At 48.8% G+C, this 16,855-nt stretch overlaps 2 protein-coding genes across 2 annotated transcripts; one reads left to right on the plus strand and one right to left on the minus strand.

The window, feature by feature from the left end:
• Positions 1-5,897: 5,897 nt before the first annotated feature.
• SDA1 lies at positions 5,898-8,178 on the plus strand (the record flags this gene model as incomplete). Its single annotated transcript, XM_037317511.1, has 2 exons — positions 5,898-5,944; positions 5,991-8,178. The coding sequence occupies 2 exons, from the start codon at positions 5,898-5,900 to the stop codon at positions 8,176-8,178; spliced, it is 2,235 nt and encodes a 744-aa protein (XP_037182926.1).
• A 4,780-nt stretch (positions 8,179-12,958) lies between these two features.
• On the minus strand, positions 12,959-13,871 carry CGCA056_v002253 (uncharacterized protein; the record flags this gene model as incomplete). Its single annotated transcript, XM_037317512.1, has 3 exons — positions 12,959-13,269; positions 13,472-13,537; positions 13,709-13,871. The coding sequence occupies 3 exons, from the start codon at positions 13,869-13,871 to the stop codon at positions 12,959-12,961; spliced, it is 540 nt and encodes a 179-aa protein (XP_037183506.1).
• Between the last annotated feature and the right edge of the window lie 2,984 nt (positions 13,872-16,855).

Below are 16,855 nucleotides of genomic sequence, written 5' to 3' on the forward strand. Positions count from 1 at the left end.
TATAAAGCTTTACGTTTAAGCTAAAGATCTAAATATCTAATTCCTTACAATAGGGAATATCCTATTTATAGAATACTAGCTTAATCTTTTATTTTTTATTAGTATTTAGCTAGAAAATATTATATTACTATAGGATTTAGTTTAGCTATAGTAAATTTGCTATCTAAGGCTGCTATTAAGCTAAGCTAAATGTTTTATTAAGTCTTATTAAAACTTAGAGTAATATTAACTTTAAGTTAGATATCTTAAATAGCTAGTTAGAGGTTTCTAATAAGAATCCTCGCTATAGTAGAGTAGATATCTATAGAGGGTATAAATATCCTATTAGTAGCTATTAGTTTGGCTATAATAATAGCTAAATTAGCGCTAATATTAGGTTTATTAGTTTTTTATAGTACTAAAAGTAGTTTAGATATAGCGTATAGTAGGATTTATTTTTAAAAGGTTACTAAAAGCTAGAGTTATAAGATTTTATAGTTTTATTACTACTTCTAATTATTTGTCTATTAATTTCTTATTAATAAGAAGTTTTTATAGTAGGAACTAATAGAAAGCTAATCTATAGTTTAGGGTTTTTCTTTTTCCCTCTCTTAGATCCCTCTCTGAAATTACAGAATTTAATTAATGCTAATAATAGTTTATCTTTTAAAGCTATGGACTAATATAAGGTTTATATTTTATTAACAGCTAAGTAGAGAGTTGATTTATTATTATATATATAATTATTTTCCTCTTAAAAGGGTAGAATGAAGTATACTTTTAGTGCTAGCGATTTTTATATAGTAAGAATAGCGTTAAGTATATTATTAATTGCTATAGTATAATTAGATTAATAAAATATCTATCTATATTCTAAATAAACTTTTTTTATCTTATTATCTATATTAATAAAAAATGTTATTATTATCCTAATTAATAAAATATAAGATTATAATTTAGTTATAAAATCTCTTACTAAAGCTAATAGTATATTAATAGTTATAATATTCTTGTTAAAAAATCTATAACCTTCTAGTTATCATTTAATATCCTAAGTTTAATATTATAGCTCTTTTTAATAGTTAGTCTTCTAGAGGGGGATTTTGATTACTAAAGGGAGAGGTATTACTAGAAAGTAGTAAAGTTAGAAAATTTAAGTAGTTAGCTATAAATATTAACTACTAAACGCTATTCTCTATAAGCTTTCTCTTCTTTTTATTACTTTTTCTTATAAGTTATATTAAAAAACTTAATATTATAGTGAAATCCTAAAGTTATACTCTAAAGTTAAATATTAGTCTAAGGATTATTTTATAATTTTTATACTATTTTCTCATAATTATTATTAGAGATTATAGTAAAGTTATAGAGAAAAAAGGTTATATAAGAGAAAAAGATATTAGATTATATTATTAATTATTATAGTTTTCTTACTAGCTAGAGGCTATATTAAGGGTAGCTAAGACTATATATAAACAAAATAAATAATAATAATAGGAATATAAATATAATTAATCGTTAGGTCTTATATTGTGTAGTCTAAAAAGAATACCCTTTTATATTTATAAGGTTTGAACTCTCACGTCTAATATATTAAAAGTCCCTATAGGTATATAATTATTTATATACCTAGCTAACTTAAGCAGAAAGGCTTATAATAATAGTAATTAAGTTTTTATATTATAACTATAAAAACCCTTTAAGCTATAATAATAAGAAGTTATACTATTAAGTTTATACCTTTAAGTAACTATAGGTTTAAACTATTGCTAAGCTCCTACTATGTTATAAATAATACCTTCATAATATTATAAATAACACTCTTATAATATTATAAATAGCGCTCTTATTAAAACGTTTTGCTACTTTACTGCCTACCTATTTACCCTGTTCTACTACAGATAAGTTAAGCTAAACGTTAATAACTAGTTATACTGAGATTTATTTATTTCCTTTATTAAAATTAAGTATAGGTTAAAATGCTACTATTAGGTTTTAGTACTATAAAAAAAAGTATAAACTGAACTATGATACCTACTTATATAGGTTAACTAGACTGCTAACAATATAAAAAACGTCTTAAAAATTTATAATTAATTTTATTAAAGTTAGAGTTATAAATCTATATTAAAAAGTAAATATATTTTTATTAATGATAAAAAACGTTTATGTATATAAGTATATACTTTATATATTAAAACTAATAATATAGGAATTCTTATAATTTTAAAAGCTTAATTATAAGCTATAATACTATAATTTTAGGGCTAGGGTTACAAAGTTATTAGCGATAACCTTAGTGGAAACTAGTTTCCTATATAGAAACCCAGTATTTTCGCCCCCTATGTGAGTAGGGGGTTCTACGCAAGCGTAAAAACCCCCGGGTATCCCGCCTTACCTCCGCTAGCACCGCGGGTGAAAACCCCCTCAGAGAGGTACAATTGGAGAAATATGGGCCACTTATGTACATCGCGAAGAAGATGCAATTACCGAAGCAATGGAAGGCGCCTCCTTCAAGGCACCTCGCTCATAAAAAGTGTCAATGTCAAACATAATCATAAGCGTGTCGTGGAGTCATTCCAAATTTTATGTCTGGTTCCCACTTTCTGCTAAATTTAATGAGCCCGAGATGAACCGTGTCTTCGTTGCCGTTCAAGAAAGCAGGAGCCGGAGGTGAGGTGAGCTCTTCCCTTTCTTGGAGCAAGTACCAACCGCAAGTTCACCTGGTGAAGTAGAAATCTTAGCTCTCGGATCTCACCTGAGCCCTTTCAATCTCAGGAAAAATTGGTTTCTCGTCTTGTTCTCTTGCCCACCCACCACCTTCTCTCCCAACCTTCACATTCGTCTTTGCAGGAATAGCTTCTAAACAACCCAGCACCCCAGCTATCTCGATCACAATGGCTTCTGATGGAGGCTATATAGATATCGCAGAGCCCTGTCAGTCTTATAAGGCTTCTACCAACTACTTCTTGCAGTGGCTGTGGGCTGAGTACAGCATTCGGGCACCTGAGGCGGCTAAAACGCACACATTCAAGTCGATTAAGGATATATTGCACGCAGCCAAGACTCTTGCAACCACCGCAGCTACAGTCCCTCCCACAGTCATTGCCTCCCTTCGCAATGCCATCAACAAACGACAAGAAGTTCTCCAGATCTACCAGGGCATGGGCTCTGACGATGCAGCTCATGAAGCCTTTCTCCGAAGGTAGGCCTCACGTTCTTGCCAACCGTTTCTACTTCACGAGCACTGACAAGAAGATAGACTTCAGGAAACACTTGAAATTCTAACCCCTCTGCTATCGACTCCCTTGGTCACCAGTACCAGCACATCCGATACCGACCTTTTGTTGACGACAAACCGTTTCTCAGCGCTCCACATGCACGAGCCTACCGAGACCTTCCTGTCCGACACTCCCTTCATGCCACAGGCACAAGAGCAACCGCAGAAAGCTTCACCAGATGACGCCAATCTTGCGACGCCTGCTAAAGGGACGCCCAGTATCATCCTGGAGGACGACTTGGTTACCCTGGCCATCGAGGGAGTGAGATTCATTCTTGTAAGTACCAACCTGACGATTGGTTTCATGGGAGAATTACTGACGCAGAGAGAAGCGCCTACACAAGCTACATCAACGAGTAGAGAATTATTGGACTGATGCCGCTGAGGGTAAAATGCCGTTTGCTCTCGCCTCGTGGCTCACTAGTCTGGCTATGGGCATTGTTCAAACCATCGCACCACAGGACTTGGCATTTTCTATTGGTTTTCTCGCCAAGCATCCCGACATGGCACTGGCCTTCTTTTCCAAAGTCGGCACCTGGAATCCAAAGATTCAACCATCGACGCTCATGCGCGAAACGACCCAGTTCTTCGACCTGATGCTGGTTATCAACAAACACGCGGGGCAACACCCGAAGAACTGCAAATGCAAATCGACAAAGACAGCCATCGAGACAGCAGTAACAACAGATCATATCACCACCGCCGAGAAAGGAGAAGTGATTGGACATAAGAGGGCGAAGTCATGGACTGTCCAAGAGATTTCAGACTTCGTTGTTCCAGAGATGTTGGCAAACATCAAGCAAGATCTGAATGGAAAGCGCACCATTGAGATGCTCGAGAGGGGGTTCACTCCTGCTCTCCCTCCCAAGTATCTGGATTTGGTCGAGAAACTTCTCAGCGGACAAGTAAGCATGCGAGAATTTCATACGAGGCCTCTCAATGCGGGCGCAGACCATGACATGACGCCGGCGAACCTTGAACAGCTGAGGGCGGCAAAGAGAACCAGCACATGCGAGCCGCTGTTTGTTCCTGCTCTTGAAACCTTCGACAAGCATGCGGCAGCCTCAATTGCCACTCTATGCTCGGGCATGGGGCTTCTCATTTCATCCTACAACGCATACTACTTGCCTCGCGGAGTAAGACAAAGCGAATGGAACTGCCGGCTCCGCCCTCTCCGACTTGCAAAGAACATGAAGGCCAAGCTCCTTCCCATCATCAAGGTTGCGAAGAATCTTTTCGTGAACAGAGAGACCGCGATGTACACTGTCAAGACGGCGGAAGACCTTCTTCGCTCCCTCGAGGAATACATCGAAGAAAGACGTTGGGATGTCTATCATCGGGCGCCATGGACAGCAGGCTGCCATGTGAACGAGCTCCTCTATCATTCCATGTTCATTGGCCACATACTGTTCAGCGCATTCGATATCATTCCAGCTGCGCTCCATCTTTACAATGTTTTGCGCAGGTCCGCTGTCAAGTTGGATAAAATTCTGGTCTTTGAGGACCTTTGCGAGTTCTTTCGCGAATCTGCCTTTTACGGAATGCTACCAACAACCAAGTTCCTCACTAGTTTCCACTGCTCTTTCTACTACAACTGGCGAGATATGATGTCTGGCAATTGCACGCCACACCGACGCCCATACTACAGAGAATCAGTATTCTGCAACCAGCATCATTCCAACCACATTCTCAACCATGAGATAATGGCAAAGTTGTACGGCATTGAAGGCCAGGAACCATTCAACGAGTCTCAGAGAGCAAGAATTCGTTCACTGCACCAAAGCATGTCGATCGACTCATATCTGGAAAAGGCCGAGATCATGGCGCGAAAGGAGTTTGAATGACCCCACCCAGTCGCCAACATCGATTACTTCGCCATCTTCAACCTCTGCAGTGAAGTCCTTGAATCATTCGGCAGATTGGTTTTTCCATTTCTATTACCGAAGGACCGCAGGTACTTCGCCCGGGCTAAAGACTACAATATCATTGTCGGCAAGCAGACAGTTGGTTCGATTCTGTCCGCTATTGACGAGGAGTCCAAAAAGGGGAGCTACGGAAGACACATTTTGATAAAGATTCCGGGGGTTACAGCCGCTGTCAGGGCATTTCACAAGGTGGATAGGAACAAGAAAATCCAGGATCTCGTGTGGAAAGTTTAGCGCGCTTGGGCGTTGGGAATTGCTTTACACCCACGGCGTTCCTTTGCAAGCAATATAGTCATAGACATTAGATACGAAAATTCAACACTCATGACCGTTACATATTCTGAAGTACTTGAATAATCATGATTTGTTAGTTAAGCCAATATGTAATACTCGGATCGGAATGTTACGACTCTTGCTCACTTCCAAAATTTCACATGGATGTTGAGGGTTGGGCAAGGACTCGCTGTAAGTCCCTCGGTGGGCTCCGGTGGAGCTCGGTCTGCTCGGTACGGTCATGGCTGTGCTCGGTGAGACCCGCTAAAGTGTCCGTAGGAGATCCGTGCGCAACTTTTGAGATAAGATACTGCGATAACGCGCCGATAAGCTACCTCGACGCAAAAAAGTTCTTTTTGCTTGGAAGGGCAATTCAGGTCCCCGCCAATTGTCCATCCATTTTACCCATCGCATCGCCGACTCGACTGCAGACAGCAACCATGGGAAAGCGCAAGGTCACCGCCCTCGAGAAGGTCGATGTCGACTTGTAAGTTCACTCATTATTACCAGAATTCAAATGCTGACTTCTCCAGCGCGAGTCTGCAGTACAAGATCCGTCGCGATCCCAGGTCCTACGAGGAAAACTTCCTCCAGCAATGGGGCCAGTACGAGAGTCAGCGCGAGGTCTTCCTGACCTCCCCGACGACCGCGACGAGAGAGTACACCGAGTCCTTCCATAACCTCGTCGACCTGATCGCCCACACGGCCGACCTCTACCCGAAGCACGCCGCCGCTTTCCCCGACGACCTGAAGGCGATCCTGCTCCAGCACCATGAAGTGCTGCACCCAGAGCTGCGCGAGAAGATCGTTGGCAGCCTGGCGCTCCTGCGCAAGAAGGAAGTCATCGACTCGACAAGCCTCCTCACGTCGCTATTCCCCATCCTCGTCTCCTCGCCGAGCAAGACCTTGCGCACGCTGCTCTTCCAGAAGATCCTCTCCGAGATGCGCAATGCCAACTCCAAGGGCACGAACCACCCGCTCAACCGCACCATCCAGACCGTCCTCTACAACCTCATCACCGCCGACCGCACGTCACCCAAGGCCTTGTGGGCTGTCAAGTTGACGCGAGAGCTGTGGAAGCGCCAGATCTGGACCGATGCGAAGACGGTGGACGTGATGAAGGAGGCGTGCTTGTCAGACAACGAAAAGGTTGTTGTTGGTGCCACAAGGTTCTTCCTGGGTGGCGACAAAGAGCGCGAGGAGATGGAGGACGAAGACAGCGACGAGGAGCAGATTGACTTGCAAAAGATGAAGCACCAGATCGGCATCAACAAGAAGTCCAAGAAGCAACAGAACGCATACAAGAAGGCCGTCTCCAAGCTTCACAAGCAGGAGCGCAGCAAGAGCAAGCCTCACCCGCTCAACTTCTCCGCCTTCCACCTCCTGCACGACCCTCAAGGCTTCGCCGAGAATGTCTTCCAGAAGCACCTGCAGAACACCAAGGTCAAGTTCTCGCAAGAGAACCGGATCCTCGTTCTGCAGCTGGTTACAAGATTAGTGGGTCTGCACAAGCTGACCATCATCAGCTTGTACTCGTGGTTCATCAAGTTCCTTACACCTCGCCAAGAATCTGTCACTTCGTACCTCGCCTGCCTGGCCCAAGGTACACACAACCTGGTGCCTCCCGATGCCGTCGAGCCCCTCATCCAGAAGATCGCCAACGAGTTTGTGTCGGAAGCGTCTGCCTCGGAGGTTGCGGCTGCTGGTTTAAACGCTATCCGTGAAATCTGTGTCAGACAACCTCTGGCGATGAGCGACACGTTGCTTCAAGATCTCGTGCAATACCGCAAGAGCAAAGACAAGGGTGTGATGATGGCGGCCAAGGGTCTCTTGTCTCTGTACAGAGAAGTCGGCGCAGAGCTGTTGATGAAGAAGGACAGAGGCAAGGACGCGACCATGGGCCTGAGGAGCGGTGAGATGAAGCAGAGGAAGTTCGGAGAGGAGGAAGTCGGAGGCATCGAGGGCATTGAGCTGTTGGCGAAGTGGAAGGAAGAACAGCGCAAACTTAGGCGCGAGGCGAAGGGTCTCCCGGCGGACGGCAGCGACAAGGACGACGAGGAGGATGACGGCTTCAACTCTGACGACTGGGAGGTCGACTCGGTTGACAGCGATGACTCTGGTGGCTGGATCGCTGTCGACCACTCTTCGGACGAAGAGGAGGAGCCGGTGCCGAAGAAGCGCAAGACGGGCGAGGAGGGCTCTGACGACGAGGACGAGGCTGATGAGGAGGACGATGCCGCCGAGATCGAGAGGATACAGAAGCTCGCGACCACCACCATTCTCACCCCCGCCGACCTGGCAAAGCTCCAGGAGCTCCGCCTGGAGGCCGGCCTCAACAAGACACTGGGCAACCGCACGTCAAAGAGATCGAAGGAGATTGAGAAGGCCCTCGCGCGGCACCTGGACGACGGTCTTACGGCTGAGCAGATCGAGGCCCCCGCGAAGCTGCGCAAGACGACAAAGGAGGAGAGAGTGGCCATGGCGAGGGAGGGCAAGCCGGACCGCGAGGAGCACAAGTCCACAAAGGCCATCCGCAAGTCGAAGAAGGACGCCGAGGGCAAGAGTACGACGAACAAGGAGAAGGCTCGCCAGAAGAACTTCCTGATGACGCTGAGCAAGGCGAAGCACAAGAACAAGCGCAGTTTGGTGCAGACGCGCAAGGTGCTTCAGGGACATATCACGAGGAGTAAGGCTGGTGGTAGACGGCGTAACGGCATGTAGAAGGGCTGCTTGGTTTTGGGGTTTGTTCTCGTCTGTTGGGACAACGGCACATTTAATACAAAAGTTAGATCAGCGTACCAAATTCACATCGATCAAAGCGCATTTTTATACTGAGTCCTACATCTGCTGCTCGAACACCTCTCAAACACACTTACCGCTCGTATTGGATTCGCCCATAGCCAGAAGAGTACCTCAAAACTGTCTCCGTTGACGGTGTCCATCCCAGCCTCGCCTGCGTTTCTCATCGTGCCAGCCCGCCTTTCCCACGCGTTGGAATGCATAGAAGCAACCGCTACACATACCAGCTCCCGGCGCGCGCACGTGTTCTTTGCCGCATCCACACATCTGGCTCCCAAACACAGGGCGTTCCGGGCTATCGGGTGGTGTCGGGCTTCTAGGCGGCGAACTACGCCGTCTACGACGGGGAAGCAAAGCGTCGAAGATCGACCGCCGTCGGGGAGGCGGTGTGGGATTTCTAGACGGCGAATGTCGACGTCGCGGAGGCGAAGCGTCATAGATTGAGTGCCGCCGCGAAGGCGGCGATCGAGCCCGGCTTTGACGGCGAGTCTGGGTTTCTCTGTCTCTACCACAAGTCCCGCAAAGCCGGTTGGGCGAGGGATGACATCCCTGGCCGCAGTTGGCGCAGGAGATGGCCTCATACCTGTCCTGGTCACGTCCTCCGTTATACAACTCACGGTAAGCACAGTTCCCGCAGTGAGTCTTACCTGGTTCTGCCCGGGCGCGATCGCAGATGGAGCAGATTCTCTGTTGCGGATAGACGGTTACCGGCTCGTCCATGTTGACGCCGGGGACGTTGGGCCTGCCGTAGTGTGACTGACGGCGCTCCTCGCGGGTGTTCGGAACAGAGGCCTGCTCGGCGGAGATGCACTGGTGGCAACGGCTGCGGCTGTAAGCTGCCCTGTTTCGGTTACATTGTGAGCAGAAGGGGCGGTTATCAGGTCTTGGTGGAAAGAGATTTCCTTCGAAGTGGATGCTCGGCGTGCTGAAGGCTGCGTCTGCGGCGATGCACTCTGCGCAGAAGGTACAGGCAGCGGCTGGACGTGATCGTCCGCAGCGCGCACAAAGGGGTCCTGGTGTTCGCCGGCCATTGTTCGCCTGTTGGTGGGCTCGGGCAGCGATTTCGGCGTTGCGTATATTTTGCTGGCGGCAATTTTCGCAGATAGTCTCGATGGGTTGGCCGTTGGGACCCATACCGTAGAGGCCTAGGGGTGTCCTTCTACATTGAGGACATAGTCTGATGGGGACATACTGAGGGCGGTACATAATCGACTGTGATCTTGGTCTTGGAGGGCTTTCGGAGAGATTGACGGCGAGATCGTGTAGTAAATGGCGAGCCTGCAAGATGTTAGAGCTTACCTGAAGCTGAGAGCGCAATGCTGATATAGTTTGATGATGTTGTGGATGTTTAGTCAGTGAGCTTCTTCAAGGTAGACTGGAATGAGAGACTATATGTACGCGATGCCTAACAGGTTGGTTCATTTCTATCTACCCAGGGCCCTCATAGAACAATCACGTTGTCCTCGAGAAGACACCAGACAACAAACGATGTCAGAGCCCGCATTGTGTCGACCGCCTTTGTTGTTTTGGCAGTTGAGCCTGGGCATCTACCCGGGCTTTGAGCGCAGGGACTGAGCATGCAAAAGGACCCGGATTATTACTTTTGATATGATTCTGTGGTTCTGTGAATAGAAATTGTCTCGGACTGTGATTGGACATTCCTTCGAACATTGTCCACGAGCTCCAACATGGTACCGGCGGGGTTCGGCGATCCAAAATTCCTACGAGCGCGGAAAGGGTTTTGGGTTTCGAAGGATCAGTGAATCAACACTCATGAGCCACGAAAGTCTCGATCCTCCTCATGACGGGTCAAGGGTCAAGGCCCATCCTCGATACCATAATTGTTTGGGTCGTCCGCGAATTTAAAAGGCCTGCTTGCAAAATGTTCTTTCCTCCAAGTTCCATCGTCCACGCTTCGCGCAGACGGCGTCCTTTCTCTTTCAGTCAGAACGATATCAGGATCTGAAATGTTTCGCGAATTGCTGCGTCGTCTTTTTCGCAGGTGTAAGGCTTGCTATCAATCGGACAGCTCAATTTCATCCGCAACGAATCTCATCCCCCCCGAGATCTCCCCGCTCGCAATGCCCACGATTCCGAACGATCTCATAGAGAAATGCCGAGACGATGCGGACTTGAACGAATCACAGCTCTACACGGGCTATTCTCTGTCACACAACGCCAAACGCCGAGATAACATGAAAAGATGCATTTTGTACCGACTTCCCCGCGACGTGCTTCTCATCATCGTCAGCTGTTTAGACTTAGCCGACCTCGGTGTCCTGCGACAAACCTCCCCTCTGTTCCGGCCACTCATTTCGAATATCCCCACAGACGATTCGTGTTGGGAGAAAATGAGAAGAATGGTCACTAAACGCACAGAAAGAGATCGACATGAGTGCCAAAAATGTCGGATTCGGAGAGCAAAGTCCACCGACAAAGCGTGGGACGGTACGGAGTGCCTTCACGCGTACTGCCTCAAGTGCAAAGAACCGCATTACGGACCGTGTTTCTCAACCGGGGGTTTCAGACGACCGCGCAAGTGCATCGGCTGGGAGGGAAAGCTGAGACTGTGTCGCCATGTCTCAGTGTCATTGTTGAAGCCCTTGACTCGGGCACCTGTGGACGTACGGAGGGATGTTACCATCGCCCAGTGCACAAGATGCACCGCAGAACTAAAGTTGGAACCCGGAGAAGAGCCTCCAAAGCTTTTTCGACGGTTCGCGGGGCTTTTCTCGGGAAGAGGGGAATATTATCTGGAGACGGGGTTCAAAGTCAGAGTCTGCACGGTTGATCGAGGACACCTCGTCACCAAAGACCTGCTTCGAGAAAGCCTTCGAAGGTTTTTGGACATGGAAATCTTATGCCGCCACATCGCATCCGACATGGAGGCTCTTCTGGAGCCTTTCCACCACGAAGATTGTGTGTGCTTCAGGCGACTGAGCGCATCATACACCCTAGGTGATGATGAGTCTTTTGACCCTGGATGTCGAAAAGAACAGAGCAGGACGAAGCAGTGTGCCACGGCCAAGGATGCAGCCGAGCACGTCGGCCGCTTCATGCCGGTCACTTCAGACTCCAAACGCCATTTCGCGCTCTGCAAAACATGCCTCAGCTGCTACATTTGGACCACAGAAGGCCGTAGTATTTACCTGTCAAGGCACACGCGGATTGCGCAATTTGAAGACTATCCAAGCGAGACTACCCGGACGATCGCACAGTGCCGGGTCAAGAAGAACTTTTTCAAAAATTCATTGTCACTTCTGATTCCTCATCTGGACCCGCTCACGTATCGAGGAAACTCAACGAGCAGGTCGATGGGCTTTTGCAGTGATCGAGGGTGCAAGAACTATGGGGTAAATAGGCACACAAGATACTTCGCAGAGCCGTTTGGGGTTTTTTACAGCAAGGAACGCCTTCTTGATTATATTGCAAAATGCTAGTAGAGGATGAGAGATCTGATATTCTGAGTCGCTATGAGAATGCAATTCGTTTAGCAGCCTGGGACTGAGAGCTTATTGATAATGCAGAAAAAGAGTGCTTTTTACCTTCAATTGCAGAAAAGGAGTGTTTAAAAAAACCTTAAATCTTCGAACACTATAGACAAAGTACTACTACTGTCATGAGCAATTCTATTACCTACCAAGCGTGGTGGAAGTTGACGCTCGCCAGGTGCGTGCCTTGATGGTGTGTTGCGGGACAGTGGACGTTAAGCAGGGGTTCTCAGCCCTAGTAGCCCAGATCGTCTAGTTGGTTAGGATGATACGTTGTGGTCTCCATCACTCAGCGATACCGTGTTGACGGCGGTTCGAATCCGCCTCTGGGCATATAAACTTTTGCCTTTTTGACCTTCACGTAACGTAGTCTACTTTTCTCTGACATGCGCCACTTTCAACGGCACAGATTCATGCGATGTCGACGTTGAGACCGTTGCTCGCAGAAAACAGCGAGAAAATGCCAAGGTTTTCTATGTGGGGCGCCCGGGATCGTCATCCCGGGCGCGCCACAAGGGCCCTGGACCAGATCACGGCAAGCGACCGATATGCCGAAACTTTAATGACAACGAACCTCATCTGTACTTTTGCTGACGGCGAGCTCTCTCATACATGCGAACTACGATGATTCCAAATTCAAAGCCAGCGTGGCAAGTCTTACAGCCCACCGGCACCTTGGCATCCATCAAATGGAAGCAAACGCCAAACACAATCGCGGCAGCAACGGTGCAAGTTGACGAAATCTGCAGGTTTGGGACATCATTCTTCATTTCAGAACTCTGCGTTCTGGGACTCAGTCTGAGTCCTTCCATGATTTTCAATACCCGCCATGATTGATCCAGATTGATCTAGATTGCATCATAGTCTTGGCCTGGTACCACCTTCCCAGCGCGGAAGACAGAAGCTAGTCGATGCTGTTCAATGCAACCATACACAACGGGTAACGGCAACTGCAAGAAGTAATGCGGAGGAGACAGCTGTCAAAGGCCTTCAGCATGTGAAGAAGACCAAAAAGCCGGCCATCCGAGTAGCATCCAGATTCTCCAACCTTCCCAGCAAGCTGTAGTTTGGTTCAGCTTATCGTCTTGCTGCAAGTAAATCTGTAACAAAGCAATACGCTGCCAAAGATGGCCCTTTTGTCAGGGTGATCCTCTGCAAGAGCAAACAGCTTCCTTTTCCGGGCGCACAGAAGTCCCTCATCGTCTCGCATCTCACTTTCGGCCTGACGGGGCCTTCTTCTTGCCACGACCGCTCTTCACGAGAGGCTTGTCGGCATTGGGGAAGAAAATGTCGTCGTCGTCAAATGTGTAGGCAGGCGGCGTGGGGGTCGTAGTCTGAGGCTGGACGCTGCGGTTCGGCGGGGTCTTCGGGATGCCGTGATGATCAACAGCGACGCCAGCTGCGTTAGGCGCAGACGCGGACCGGGAAGGTGGCTTGTCGAACGAGCCGCCGAGGGCATTCGAGACGCGACGCTTCTTGGGCACATGTATCTGGTCGGAGCCGCTCGTCGGGGGCGTGTGGGCTGGATCTTCACTGTCAGAACGGAGGACCAGGCCATGATGAGAAGGAGGGATTCGAAGGGGGCCGCAGGAGGTCGATGAGGCTCAGCCGGAACGGGCAGGAACGCGAACGCGATGAGACGCGGGCGGCAGATGTGAGATGAAGTGGATGGGTGGGCAACGTCGGAGTGGTGTGCGGACTGCAGAGGGGACTGGAGATCATACCGTGGGCGCGTGCGGCCATCAACTTTGCAGCCTCGGCGGCTTTGGCCTGGTGGTAGACCAGCTCGACTGCAGATTCGGATGTTAGCGATCTCCTGCCGCTGTGAGAAGGTGGGATCTTAGGGGGAGATCCCGATGTGAGTGGGGAGTGGTGGGGGATATGCGCGCGGGTGTCTCTGTGTGGGTGTGGGTGGATGGCGATATCGTGGGGGAGCGGCGTTGCGTGTCTTGACGACGTACCTTGGTGCTGAACGGGAGGCGAGTAAGCGGAAGGTGCCACCGGTGGCATAATCGCGACAGGAGTGAAGGATCTTGCGGATGGATTCAGATTCGGCTGCTGCTGGAGAGACGGATTGGGCGGAGGAATGGCACCGCTGCCGGAGCTTGATGGGCGAGGTTTCATTTTGCCACGACGTCGTCGGCGATGGTCCATCTGTCAGATGGTTGGCGTAGCTATTGGACTGTGGTCGCAAGTCTACATTGATGCTTTTGGAGGTGGGAAAAATCAGCATATTGTCCTGGTGGAGAGGTCGCTGCCTGAATGAGGTTTGTTTTGATCAAAGCTCAGATCGCAGAAGCGTATTCGCAGTATTCCATTGTTCCGCAATTTGAGCAAAGCTGCTGGACAAGACTGGAAGGAGCCAGTGTTATCTTTGAAGAATGAACAAAGGCGCTGACATTCACTCAGCTTCCAAAGCGGGAAATAGAAACTCTGAAAAGGTCTCCTTTCTGCATCGTCGACTGTTGATCATTGAAAGCCTTTGAAGTATTTTTAAAGTATCGAATTCGATGGGTTCTATTTCTGAGGAATCTGATTCCATGTAATATGCAAGCACTCGCGAAAAGTCCATTCTCGAGCATTTTGCTTCATATCTTGGTAACTCGTAGAACAAAATAATTGAAGAAATACACCTCTAGGCAAATACGTCAAGGGCATACCTTTCCCATGTTGTCAGATGTCAAATCTTGAATCATAAGCATCACTCAGAGTTTTGATTTATTACAGAAGATTTACTAATCATAATTGTGAGCTCATGGAGGAAATCCAGAAGAGTCATGATAATCGTTCTGCAGGCTGTTGAGGATTGGACTACTCTGTAGCTTTCCACGGCACATTGAAATTGCTCCCAAAAATCAAGTCCGGAATGTGGGAGAACCTTCCTTCAATCTTGAACTGGGCCTCACAGAGCTTACACGTTCTACACTAAGAAGACAGAAACTGTGAATGGGACCTACCGCAGGAAACTCGACAGCCATCATCCTCAAGGATGCCATCAGAATCCCAAACTCCTTTCTGTAATGATGGGAATGTCTTGTTGTCTGTTATTTTGCCAAGACATTCTGCCAAGAAGAGAGATGGGATCACGGCAAGATGATCCTCTCCCGAACGGAGATATCATCGGTTTCCGTCACGCCTCCTCAAAAGCCAGGTGATATCGTCTTGTCATGTCAATGCAGGAATGGAGACTGCAAATATGCCTTGCATCCCTCAACACCTCAATATTTCCTGCATGCGCGCGTGGACGTGGAACTGGAAGTTGCTCCCAGCCACCTCTGTTGTTATTCCGACATCGGTTGGCGGTCGCAGCAGACCAGGGGGTGGGATGAGAAAAGAAAAGCGACGTCACAAGGGGACCTTTTTGCGCAAGTTCGAAAATGACTCGGAACAAGAAAGCAAATCGTCTGTCGACGAGATCCGCAGAAAAAAAAAAGAAGAAAGGAAAAACAAACAAAGCTGGCCGCGAAGTTGACCAAGTTACCTACCAAGAAGAAAGCTGCAGATGAGATGCAACTCTGTTCGAGATGCAGTCCCAAGCGCAGCATTCCAGACCACTACATGCACCTTGCAGCTACCTTGACAACCCAGGAGGAACCTTGAGAGAAGACAGGAGCTGCGAGGAAACACAACCCGCAGCGAGGCCACCCCACACCAGCTCCGTGGGACCCCACCGCGGTCGGGACTCCGATGCAGAATGGACGGCGCAAACGGCTCGGAGGAGATGGCTCGTTGCGGCAACTGCGAGGTGATCGTCCGCATTGCGTTCTTTTCGTCTGGATGCGACCCCTCTGGAGTCTGGAGATGTGGTGATGACTGGCGGAAAGAAGAAAAAAAACGTTGAAACGTCTTCGCGAAAACCGGTTGGAGGAGAATGAGATCGCAGCCCGCGCGCCGCGCGCGCACATGTCGGTTACATGCCTAGATGCTGGCAAACGGTTGTTCTGGTTGTCCCTTCAATTTTTTTGCTTCTTCTCTTTACATCAGCATCTGTCATCTTCATCACCTTGGCAAAGATGCTGCCAAAATGCAAGCCGAGACGTTGGCTATTCCTTGCATGTGACGTTTGTCGAATTTAGGCGCGACAGATCCGCGTCTTTCGGTGGTGTGCTTCCCTTTCCTCTTCTGTGCCGCGCCGGCAAGTCTGGTCTCTTGTCCTGGGCCTCTAGAAACGGCCGCCTTGTTGTCGTTGGGGGACCTTCGCTTCGGCTGAGTGACGTGAGGTTGCAGCGGCAGCAAAGAAGTTCCGAACTGGGAATGGCCCTTCGACCCCGGGATGTTGTAGCGTAAACGGAATCGAGATGTCCGCGTCTAAATCGTTTCCCCCCACGGACGGTCGGCCCCATGGGTTACACCGACCGGGTCTGCGTCCGGTATCAGGAACGAAGAGTAATGCTGCTCTCACTCCCTCTCTCGAGGTAAACAAAAAAATTGCACAAGGGGAGCTTCCAAACAAGCTTGATCAGGCGCGGATCGCGGGGGCAGAAAATCACACCACTCGAGCCCACCCCATGCAGATTGATTAGATTGCGTTGCAGCCCCCCCATCTCGATCTGGACCTTCGGGGGGATCCTCCACATGGCGTAGGATTGGTGCATTGGGTAGCTCTAGTAAGCTCTTCGTAAACGGCGAGCTCGTCGGTCATAGGACCAGAGTCGAGGGAACCTGCAGACGCGAAGGTGGTTTCGTTCCAAGGAAGCTGCCTTGAAAATGGCTCTCTGACGATCCTCCGAGTCGATCCCGAGGTGCCCGTCGTGGGCCGCGTCCCGCCTCGTCGCGCCAAATAACAGAGCAAGCAGGTTGATACAGAAACTCCAAACGAGGTACCAGTTTTCGTCCGCGCGATCTTCTGAACTGGCCGATCACAGTGGGATTCTCTACGGTCGTATGCCGGTAGCCAGCAAGCGATGGCACGCTGCGTCTCATTTTTTGCGGGCTCGTATTCCGGCGGGCAGACGGTCCAGGCTCGGCCGAGAAGGTGGTTAATTGCGACAACCACCAACGGGCTCGTCTGGTCTCCGCCCACCGGCAGTGACGGTATCCACTCCGCTGGCCGGGGCCGTCGATGGCAGAGTGCGTTGTGTCGATGTCATTTGTGGACTTGCTGTGAC

This window comes from Colletotrichum aenigma (assembly GCF_013390185.1).
Source record: "Colletotrichum aenigma strain Cg56 chromosome Unknown KSG_Cg56_contig02, whole genome shotgun sequence".
Lineage (NCBI taxonomy): Eukaryota > Fungi > Ascomycota > Sordariomycetes > Glomerellales > Glomerellaceae > Colletotrichum > Colletotrichum aenigma.